The sequence below is a fragment of the Poromitra crassiceps genome (assembly GCF_964638095.1).
Source record: "Poromitra crassiceps genome assembly, chromosome: 4".
Taxonomy (NCBI): Eukaryota; Metazoa; Chordata; class Actinopteri; order Beryciformes; family Melamphaidae; genus Poromitra; species Poromitra crassiceps.
Window position 1 is genome coordinate 57,620,207 of NC_139626.1, and position 12,500 is coordinate 57,632,706.

Consider the following 12,500-nt stretch of genomic DNA (forward strand, 5'->3'; position numbering starts at 1 on the left):
CTCCATATAGCCTACCTGCATATACCCTGCACTACTCCATATAGCCCACCTGCATATACAGTACCCTGCACTACTCCATATAGCCTACCTGCATATACCCTGCAGTACTCCATATAGCCTACCTGCATATACCCTGCACTACTCCATATAGCCTACCTGCATATACCCTGCACTACTCCATATAGTCTACCTGCATATACCCTGCAGTACTCCATATAGCCTACCTGCATATACCCTGCACTACTCCATATAGTCTACCTGCATATACCCTGCACTACTCCATATAGCCTACCTGCATATACCCTGCACTACTCCATATAGCCTACCTGCATATACTCTGCAGTACTCCATATAGCCTACCTGCATATACCCTGCAGTACTCCATATAGCCTACCTGCATATACCCTGCAGTACTCCATATAGCCTACCTGCATATACCCTGCGGTACTCCATATAGTCTACCTGCATATACCCTGCAGTACTCCATATAGTCTACCTGCATATACCCTGCAGTACTCCATATAGCCTACCTGCATATACCCTGCAGTACTCCATATAGTCTACCTGCATATACCCTGCAGTACTCCATATACCCTACCTGCATATACCCTGCAGTACTCCATATAGTCTACCTGCATATACCCTGCAGTACTCCATATAGCCTACCTGCATATACTCTGCAGTACTCCATATAGCCTACCTGCATATACCCTGCAGTACTCCATATAGCCTACCTGCATATACCCTGCAGTACTCCATATAGCCTACCTGCATATACCCTGCGGTACTCCATATAGTCTACCTGCATATACCCTGCAGTACTCCATATAGTCTACCTGCATATACCCTGCAGTACTCCATATAGCCTACCTGCATATACCCTGCAGTACTCCATATAGCCTACCTGCATATACCCTGCAGTACTCCATATACCCTACCTGCATATACCCTGCAGTACTCCATATAGTCTACCTGCATATACCCTGCAGTACTCCATATAGCCTACCTGCATATCCCCTGCAGTACTCCATATAGTCTACCTGCATATACCCCACACTACTCCATATAGCCTACCTGCATATACCCTGCACTACTCCATATAGCCTACCTGCATATACCCTGCAGTACTCCATATAGCCTACCTGCATATACCCTGCAGTACTCCATATAGCCTACTTGCATATACCCTGCAGTACTCCATATAGCCTACCTGCATATCCCCTGCAGTACTCCATATAGCCTACCTGCATATACCCCACACTACTCCATATAGCCTACCTGCATATACCCTGCAGTACTCCATATAGCCTGCCTGCATATACCCTGCAGTACTCCATATAGCCTACCTGCATATACCCTGCACTACCCCATATAGCCTACCTGCATATACCCTGCGGTACTCCATATACCCTACCTGCATATACCCTGCAGTACTCCATATAGCCTACCTGCATATACCCTGCACTACTCCATATAGCCTACCTGCATATACCCTGCACTACTCCATGTAGCCTACCTGCATATACGCTGCACTACTCCATATAGCCCACCTGCATATATCCTGCACTACATGACCATATAGCCTACCTGCATATACCCTGCACTACTCCATATAGCCTACCTGCATATACCCTGCACTACTCCATGTAGCCTACCTGCATATACGCTGCACTACTCCATATAGCCCACCTGCATATACCCTGCACTACATGACCATATAGCCTACCTGCATATACCCTGCACTACTCCATATAGCCCACCTGCATATACCCTGCAGTACTCCATATAGCCCACCTGCATAGACCATGCACTACATGACCATATAGCCTATACCTGCATATACCCTGCAGTACTCCATATAGCCTACGTGCATATACCCTGCACTACTCCATATAGCCTACCTGCATATACAATGCACTACTCCATATAGCCTACCTGCATATACCCTGCACTTCAGAGGAGATAGGGAGGAAAACACTGGAGAGCTGGACAGCTTCAGAGGAGATATCTTGGTGCAGCATGGTGTCAAATCTTAGGTGATATCACTGGTTCTCCAGAAAGACCCTGGAGCCTGCAGCTGACCTACTCCACAGCAGAGTTCTTGATTGTGATGAAGATCTACAAGTGGGCTGCTGTTGACTGAGTTCAAGCTTGCTTTGCTATTCCATTTAGTGGATTTTTTTTTTTACCTTTTCCTTCTTGCAGGTGGAACCATATAAATAAATAAATAAATAAATAAATAAATAAATAAATAAATAAATAAATAAATAAATAAATAAATAAATAAATAAATAAATAAATACATAATTTGTGTTGGTTTTACAGCTCACCACTGGCTTCCAACCTACATCACATAAGTAGACTGATATCCAGATTATATGCTGGGCAGGTTGTTAGTTTGATTACTCTACATAAACCTCAGATATGACATGAACAAACAGCCTTTTTTTGTGGCTTACATGTAAACACTTTGACTGTCAGTGTGTGTGCTAAACATACACACTGAAACACACACGCGCACACCGCGCGCGCGCACGCACGCGCACGCACGCACGCAAACACACACACACACACACACACACACACACACACACCCCCACACAGACACACACACACACACACACACACACACACACACACACACATACATGGAGGATTATTGCCTGGTGGCTCAGTGGTAGAGCTGTCGCCTCACAGTCAGAAGGTCCTGAGTTCGATTCTCGCCTGGGACACTGTGGGCGCTGTGGTTGTGTTCCCCCCCATATCTTCAGTGCCTACTGCCCAGGTGGGGTATCTCGTCGTAAGGGCCTTTCTGTCTGTGTGGAGTTTGCATGTTCTCCCCGTGCTCCCCCAGGGGGTTCCTCCGTATATAACCCCCCCACTAAAAACATGCAGAAGATCAGATCGTCATCGTCATCCGACCAGTGACGACAACATCCGAAGTTGGTCCCCGGGCGCTGTACGAGAAAGCGACCACTGCTCCTGGCCTGCCCCCTGGAGGAAAGGACAGACCTGGATGGGTCAAATGCAGAGGACATATTTCACCGGCCACCATCAGCATGATTGTGTGTAGTGGCCGCATGCATGTGTTGTAGTGTGTTGTGTGACAATAAAGACGGGCTGCCGTCTGAAAATCGTTTAAATCGTTTGCTCATCCACTCTCTCATCATCATTAATTCTGCAGCATCCCATCACTGCTGGGTGGTCTGTGGCCCCATCTGCTGGTCACATAATTTATTACAACATTCATGGTCACTTGATGTTATTACAACACTCGTGTTTGGGAAGTAACTGATTACATGGAATCTGGTTACTGCAATCAGGATACAAAAAAGGTAACTGTAATCAATTACAGTTACAGAAAAAAATGTGTAATCAAGATTGCAGTTACATTCAGTCAAAATTGAGATCACTAGCTATAGGATTACAATTTAATTGCAAAATAATTTATATACTATATTTATTGTACATTGTGTAGTTATCCAAGTGCACTGTAAATATTGACTCTTCTTATTGTTAAAGTGTGCCATTTGCAATATATGCCCTCGAAAGACAAAGCCAGTGCCTCTGTCTGCAAAGCCTCTGTCATGGTTTTCTTTTCTTTTCTTTTCTTTTCTTCTTTTCTTTTCTTTTTTAAATAGCAATCTCTAGCAGAATGATAGGCTTATCCAACATCAAATCAACATTCAGACATGTTAAAGTCAGCAGTCATTTCAGAACCACCCTGAAATAGACAGCTCCTCTGCTCTCATGTGCTGATGCTCCTTTCCCATTTAAATACTTTGACTGTGTGTTACCAGATGTCAGAGTGCTATCCATGGTTCTGATGGCCTGCTCTATTCCCCATACAATAGAGACAGTCCGCATGTCTGGGAACGCCCGCAAAATGTTAAACGGCTGGCGCGCGAGTGGGGTAGAACCGCCGATATAACTCATGGGCTGACTCACCAAAAGACGGTGCTGCGGCTCTACACTACAGGTTTGGGGGTTCTAGAGCAGAACACAAGACCTCTGCTCAGATCTGACCCCGCCCCCAGGCTAACCCAGCGTCTATTGTGGGCGTTCCTAGAGCCTGTATGGGCGTTCCCAGACATGTGGACTGTCTCTATACCCTAACGACCATAACTCACCTGTAAAATCCAACACGGTAAAAAAGAAATATATAAAGCCTAATATGTGTGTGTGTGTGTGTGTGTGTGTGTGTGTGTGTGTGTGTGTGTGTGTGTGTGTGTGTGTGTGTGTGTGTGTGTATACTTCGTAGCTAGCGTGTACTATATGGCCCGTCATGACTACTATGCCACTGCTGCACCTGCTATTGGTCCGTGATCGGAAGCTGCACAATCACTGGACAGGCGACCTGTCAATCACACCCAAAACGTTATTTTCTACCATCTATTTTACGTGTGAGTTATATAAAACTGCACCCCCTGTAGCCTACAGTTGTCCTATTCACCTTATGCAGAAGAGACCACCTGGCTTCAGAGACTAACAGGAAGTGGAAATATCTAATCGGAAGTTCCGATTGTATTTACACTTCCTGTGAGTCAAAAACCTAGTCTGACTCATAATGTGAGTCAAACTAGGTTTGACCAGGTGAGTCAGACTAGTTTGAGGAGGTCAAACAGCCGGCGTTTTGAACAGGAAGTCGTGACACAATGGGTCAAGTGGGCGGGGCTGCATAAGGTGAATACAGACCAAAACAGGTTTTTGACCCAGGCTCTAAGTAAACATGTAGGCCAGGGCTATTCAACTAAATTGTTCAGGGGGCCACATTGTCAGAAACCTAAGGGGCCGGGGGCCGGAACGTTCTCCGAGCTATTAATCCCATTATATGTACACTTGACACAACGCGCCACCACAATTTTCAAAGCTTTTATTTCACTACCTTGCCAAAGTAGCTTAAAGTCCCTGGAAACCAGAATTTTTTTTTTTATTATTTAGCATTTTGAGTTCATCACATCACAGGAACCTATGTTAATAAGCCACCAGCCAAATTTGAACGATGATGTACGTCGCAAAGTATATAAATTTAGGTTTGACAGTCATGACAAAAGTCATGAGAATCAATTAGATTTTAGACTGTCTTTTCTCCCACTGACTGTGTGGGCGTGTCCCGTGTGTGTGCGTGCAGGACTGCAGGTCTCCTCAGAGAGAGAGAGAGTAAGAGAGAGAGGGAGGGAGACGGAGACAGAGAGAAGAAGAGAGAGAGGGAAGGAAAGAGAGATGGAGTGTGTGTGTGTGCGCGTGTGTGTGTGTGTGTGTGTGTGTGTGTGTGTGTGTGTGTGTGTGTGTGTGTGTGTGTGTGTGCGCGCGCATAGCGCTCGGCACACAGGCACACAGAGCGGGAGGGAAACAGACAGACACTGAGCGAGCGCTGTGGGGGCAAGAAGGTTTTAAAAATCTTATGACGTGATAAGATCATTCATTTTAGCATCGCGCGCACCGCTCTCTTCAATGAGGAAGTGAAAATCCAGATCTTGTAGAAAAGTGGTGATTTTGGGGGTTTGGGTTGAAACTAATGTCTCCTACTTTCTGAGGCACACAATTACTCACATAAGACCCTACATCTAATAGTTAGAAGGTTTTTGTGGATTTTGTTTCGAGGGACTTTAATTTTCATTTGTGCTTAATTTCTGTGCAACAAAAGCTGTGTTAAAGCCCCAAAAGTAAACACATTTGAAACAAATCTAAGTATTCTAATATAATTTGGTAAATTCTGACCTCTCTTAGCTACACCACAGCATTGTAAACATTTATAGTGCATCAGGAAAGGAAAACAACTGTAAACATTCGCTCTTGTTTAGAACCTAGCACAGTATTAAATACTGAGTATCTCATGAAAAACTATTAATATTGCATATTTTGTGTTTAGCTACGTGTCACAGCATTGTAACATTGTAGTGCAGCAAGAAAGGAAAACTACTGTAAACATTTTAACCATATTTCTTGTTTAGAACCTAGCTAGCTACAGCACACATCTCCTGAATAACCATTTATAATGCATCTTTCTTGATAAGCTACATCACATCGCCATCTCCTGAAAAACATTAATATTGCACCTTTCTTGTGGCTACATCACAGCATCTACTGAAAAACATTTATAGTGGATCTGACTTGTTTAGCTCACTTTAGCTAGATCACCTCTGAAAAACAACCAGTCGGGTGTAATAAGTAGCCTAAATTAGGTTTAATTTTTTTTCTTTTGTTTTTTGAACTCATCCATCCAGTCCGCCAGTTGAATAGCCCTGATGTAGGCTATAATCCTGTTGTAAACTCGGGCATTTTAACATGGGGGTGAATATATATATATATATATATATATATAATCACAATAATAATCACAAAATCACAATAATATTCCTATCATATCACTATCCGTCTCTGTATGAATATTATAGGTACATTATATGAATATGATAGGAATATTATTGTGATTTTGTGATTATTATTGTGATTATATATATATATATATATATATATATATATATATATATATATATATATATATCACACAGACTCACTATACGTCTCTGTATGAATATTATAGGTACATTATATGAATATGATAGGAATATTATTGTGATTTTTGTCCAATTTTGCTCTATTGACAAAAGCCTTATGCTATTCATTATGCTTTGATACCTAAAGGACATAGAAAATAAAATCAAGTATCACACGATCACAGACACACTAGGTCCCTGTGGTAATATTATAGGAATATTAATTATAGCCTAATATAGGAATATGATTGCTTGCACATTGTAGCCTGTTCTAAATAAATTAGCTTTGGTGCACATGAATCAATAAGAGGAAGCATATGGAATCAGCTGTTGTTGGGATGTCTTAGGTACAAAGCTGTATATTACAAGCCCACAGGCTAATTTATAGTGCTCATCATCTGTGCTCATAAAGTGACATTTATTATGGCATGCACTGAGCGGAGGAGAGAGGAGTGGAGAGGAGGAGAGGAGAGGAGAGGAGAGGAGAGGGTGGGGCCTGGATGGGAACAGAGAGGCAGGCAGTCTGTGCTCACTGACCGCCCGGGCATCACATCACATCACGCCGCATGTCCGACCCCGCGATTATGGACATATTCCGGATATATTTAGACCTGGATGCTGTCGCGTTGGAGGCGAGGATGAAAAAACGCCTGAAATAGTTTTACATTTTGCCCGTTCGCCCATCTCTTCTGGGGGGACAGCCAGCGGCTCGCTTGGCCCTTTCTTTATTATAGGAAGAGATCGCCTTCTGCGGTTAGCTATGTGAAAGCGCAGCTCGCTTACATTCTCCTTTCACGATATTGAGGAATAATTATGAACAACGCACAAGAGGCTATGTCGCCCGATTTTGTGTTGATGCGCCTGGTTTCGGCGGCCGAGGACGACCGCTGCTTGGACGCGGAGAACGGGAATGTGTCGCCGGCAGCGGGGCTGGGGAAGGAGGTCCTGGCTCACAGCGGAGCGGTGGTGTCCGGGCTGGGGCTGGGGCTGGGGCTGGCGGCGCTGGACCTCACCACGGCGGGCCTTGACCATCCGAGCCGCGGGGCCGCACCTGACCCTGCCGGGGTGATGTCTCCTCCTCCCCCGCAGAGCCCCATGGAGAGAGGCGGCCTCCGACCTGGGCCCCAGCTCCTGGTGTTTCCCGACATCATGCGCGATGGAGAAGAATCAGCGCTGGGTTTGGACCAGACGCCGGGATCTGGCTCCTCTGGCCCGGCTATCAACAACAGCCTGAGCCCCCGTACCCATCATCACTCAGGTCTGCTCTTACCTCGGGGGTTATTTTAAATTAAAATGGTATTTTGTAGGCTACTCAACTCGTCGTCAGGGTCAACAATGCCTTCTCAGAGCTTAGGTCAGTCAGTAGTTTACGCTCAGGGTTGTCAGCTCCCCTGTCCTCTCACATTGTAGGTAGGTTACCACTGGTTGGTTTTCAAACTTTTTCACGTCAAGGACCCCTAAAACAAATTAGACCACAGAGCCGTAGTTCAAGATATTGTCCCAGGCTCCCTACTTGTGGATGGAATTATAGTGAATAAGTATCCCTCTTATTGCTGGGGGACCCCCTGGAACCCCCTCAAGGACCGCTGGGGGTCCTCGGCTGGACCCCACTTTTGAGAACCACTGGGCTACACAAATGACTACAAGAATCCACCCTGAGAACCGGTGAATTCAGAGGACACAGACATCCTTGGCCTAATGCTCAGAGACAGCAGTTCATCAGCTTAAATAGAGATTTTGTGTGTGACACTAACCATCTTGTTCTGAATGTGAAGAAGACTGAGGAGATGGTGTCTGACCAGTGTTGGGCAAGTTATTTTCAAAATGTAATATACTACATATTACTAGTTACTTTCATTTGAAAGTAATAAGCTACTTTACAATATTACTTTCTGTGTAGAGTAACCAAAATGTTAAATGTTATTCTTTTCCTTTGTTATCGTCATCTATAGTGGTTATTTTCATAAAAACAAATAAGTTTGATTAGGAAATGATGGTATCTTTTTTAAATGTGCTTTGATTTAATACAACGTAACTCAATTTGTAACTTGAGTTACACGTGAAAGTAACTGGTATAATATTACTGAAATCCTATAAGTAATAAGTTATATTACTGAGTTACTGCTAAAAGTAATATATTACATGTAATATCTTACTTTTGTAATGAGTTACCCCCCAACACTGTGTCTGACCCAAAGGCAGTGGGTGACCTTAGGCCGGTGGTCATCCACAATGCACCCGTCACTCAGGTCTGTATGTATATTGATGCACTCAGCTGGAGGGTCCATGTTGAAAGTCTCTGCTGTACAGACTTCAACAGCGGATGTAGTTTTTTTTGCGTGAACTTAGGGTGTTTGGAGTTGAGCATCTTATTATCTTACAATACAATTATTAGAGAGTATTATAAGATATGGTAGGCTATTACATCCGGGTGTGGTAACTTAACGGTACAGTTGAAATCACAGATCCCTCGTCTGGTACAGCTACATACTGCTATGAAAACTATGGGAGTAAAAAACAAAAAAACACTCAAGCCTCCAAACAATGTATGAGCAATTTATTATCAGACAGGCTCAGAAAACAGTGTCTGATCCTACTCACATTCTCCACCCAGAGTCATATCTCTTACCGTCTGGTAGGAGATTCAGGGTTCCCAAGAGCAGGCCGAACCGTTACAAGCATTCCCTCCTGCCTAAGCTTCAACATGTGTGTAGATGTTGGCCATGGGGGTTGTGCAATAGGTGTGTGTATGTCGTGTATATGTAACCTGCGTTGTGTTGACAGCACTGGCAGCAACCCATGTTAAGGGCTTGCCCAATTTGGTGGAGCAGGATTCGATCTACCGACCTCCTGCTTCCAAAGCGCACGCGCGACATGCTAACCAGCTCCGCCAAGAGAGCTAGCTCCCTTGGCGGAGCTGGTTAACGGGCCTTTATACCGGAGAGTGAGTCTAACCAACTTACTCGCTACCACTCTGGACTGACGAGGACTCAGTCATCCGTTACATAGGCAAACTGCTGTATGTGTGTAGTGCAAACTATGTATGTGTATGGAAGCCATGTGTTGTTCATTTCCCTATGGGCCCGGGGATATTAAAGTATCTCGTATCTTGTCTTATCTAGGGCGACAACTAACAATTATTTTCATTATCCATTCAAATCTGTCGGTTATTTTCTCGATTAATCAATTAGTTGTTTTGTCTATAAAATGTCAGAAAATGGTGGGTAAAAAAGTCGTTCAGTGTTTCCCAAAGATGATGCCCTCAAATGTCTTGTTTTGTCCACAACCCAAAGATGTTCGGTTTACCGTCACAGAGGAGTAAAGAAACCAGAAAAAGAAAATATTCACATTTTAAAAGCTGGAATCAGTCTTTTTTTTTTTTTTTTTATTGCTCAGAGCGATTCATCGATTATCAAAATAGTTGTTGATTAATTTTCTGTCGATCCACTAATGAAATGAATCGTTGCAGCTCTTGTCTTAACTCATCTCATCTCATCTTATCTTATCAGAGGTGCAGCAGAGCATGCTGGGCCAGACGTGGGGAGCACGTTCCTCTGTCACTTTATCCACGGTGGTGGCGGCAGAGATGCACGGGGCGGCCGAGCTGTGCCGCCGGCACCGCCTGCTCAGCGACTCGCCCGAGTGGCCCCTCCTGCTGTCGGACCGACCCGGCCCGCTCGCCGTGCTCCACTCCGAATGGGGCTGCTGTGCCACCGGCGAGAGAGAGGGGGCAGTGTTCCAGCTGGCCCGGCGCTTCGGGGAGCTGGGGGTCGGCGCGGTACCCAAGATGTTATTCAAAACCGGGGAGCTCCCGCAGTGCTCGTGCCAGGGTGCGCACGGGCCGGCGGCGGCGGGGGGGCTGGAGCCCGGCGACGACCCGACCGAGACCAGCGACGCTCTGCTGGTGCTGGAGGGGCTGGGCAGCGGCCTGGGTTTGGACGAGTGCCCGGAGAACGAGACGAACGACGACGAGGACGGACGACGACGCTGTGCGTTTTTGCTCAACGGGAAGCGGGAAATAGTCGAGAAGATGTCCGGGGCTTTCTCCCTCGGCAGCTTCCGGGCGGAGCTGACGCGGCGGGTGGAGGAGGGGCTGGCCGCGGACGCACAGCTGTGCAGCCTCCACGGGTGCCAGCACGCCGTGCGGGTCTCTCAGGTAACGGCCGGGGATCCAGAGGTCGCCCGGCAGGGTTCGGCCTCGTCCCCTACGCCGGCACAGAGCTCCACCCGGGCCACCAGCCCAAACCCGAGCCAAGCGTCCACACCCAGGAGGCGGACGGAGAGGTGTGCCAGCGCGCCGCGGACGCCCGCGGGCCGGACGGGCGTCGCGGTCGGGGACAAGACGCTCAAAGTTCCGGGGAAGTCCAGAAAGGGCTCGCTAAAGATCCGCCTGAGTAAACTGTTCCGGACTAAAAGCTGCAGTGGCTCCAACCACCTGCTGGACAAGCGCCCCTCGGTGGCCTCCTCCACTTCTTCTGCCGGGAGCCTGCTGGACATGGCGAGCGATGGAGGAGCCGAGCAGGACACAGACAGGTGAGGACGCCCATGCACTAGGGGCGGGCGATATGGCCCTAAAATAATATCACAATATTTCATGGTATTTCTACAATAACGATATTCTTGACGATACTGAAAAATATTGTATTATTAATTTCATGAACATACAATTGCAACAAAATAAGTGGTATTCACCCGATTCCTGGACTTACGTTTCCCATGATTCTCAGCGGTTGCCGGTTGTCGACTTCCTGTTTACATTTTCTTTTCACGTGGGAGGACGTGCGCCCGCGCCGCTGTCAAAGAGTGGGAACGTTTGGCTTGTTTGATCGGAAATGGCTAAAAATAGTAACGTTGTGTGGTTGCATAGCGGGGATATTTTACAAAAACGAGGTGTATGTCAATTCACTCGTACTGTATGGGCTTATTTTAGCCGAAATTGCTAAAAATAGTATGTGGTTGCGTCGCGGCCGCTTTGGTTTTGAAGGCTAAACGTCCAAACCGGAACTCTTATTATTTGGTCATTGAACGGAGCTTTAGCGGTCTCTCTCTTTCAAGATTCAAGATATTGTCACTCCGTTGTACAATTATGGACGTGTGAAATTATTGTGCTGGGGGGCTCCATTACAAGACATAGGTAGGTACAAAGTCACAACAATTATTAATATTATTTTCAGTCTCTTTCGCTATGAACGGTCCTGGGCGGAAACAGGCAACCGGCAGCTGGAAACAGGGAGGGAGGGTGTCATGGAAGCGCCCACGGTCTCACCAGGAAACTCGTGAATAGTTTTATATGTCAGTAACAGTAACAGTTTGCCTTCAAATATTCAAATATGTCTTCAAATATTACCGTGGTTTGTCGTACATGCTCTTTTGTAACCAAACCACTCCCACACTACTGAAGCCACTCCCCTTTTTGGAATGAACTCCACCGTGGAGCCGCGTTCAGCCACGGTGTGACATAATTACATCAACACGTCGGAATATTGCCATTATAACGATATCACAATATGAATTTATGATGATATGAATATGAATTGTAAAGATATATATCGATAACGATACGACATGGCACACCCCCACCATGCACTGCAGCTGCCAAATGCATGGGCGTCCAAATTTAACTTTAAAATGTAATATTGTCGTTTCTACCACTATCATGGAGAGCATATTGTAGTTTTGATCACTATCATATTCACCTTATGTTCCAACACAGGAGTCAGCCAGTTACCTTCTACTGTGTTTACACTTCCTGTGACAGTACAGTACTAGTGACCAGGTAAAACAGATGGGAAGTCATAACAAGAAGTCATAACACAACTGGGTCAAGTGGGCAGGGCTACATAAGGTGAATAGAGCACAGATGAAGGGAAGTTGCCTGGAGGCCAGATCTAAAAATTCACATCAGGAGAGTTCAAGGGACAAAGTTCCCTCGAGTAGCTTGGTGAGCTACATCTAATAATTGATCGATGGATCGGTTGATCGGTTGATTGATTGATTGCT

The 12,500-nt window shown here is 45.7% G+C and overlaps 1 protein-coding gene across 1 annotated transcript in view; it reads left to right on the forward strand.

The window, feature by feature from the left end:
* Positions 1-7,313: 7,313 nt before the first annotated feature.
* The window catches only part of socs7 (suppressor of cytokine signaling 7), a gene marked incomplete at both ends in the record, with an annotated part of 36,222 nt that continues 31,035 nt past the window's right edge, over positions 7,314-12,500 (forward strand). The window contains 2 exons of the mRNA XM_083635990.1: positions 7,314-7,758; positions 10,010-11,033. Coding sequence (XP_083492116.1) covers positions 7,314-7,758; positions 10,010-11,033 — 1,469 coding nt within the window. The remainder of the gene's footprint in view (positions 7,759-10,009; positions 11,034-12,500) is intronic.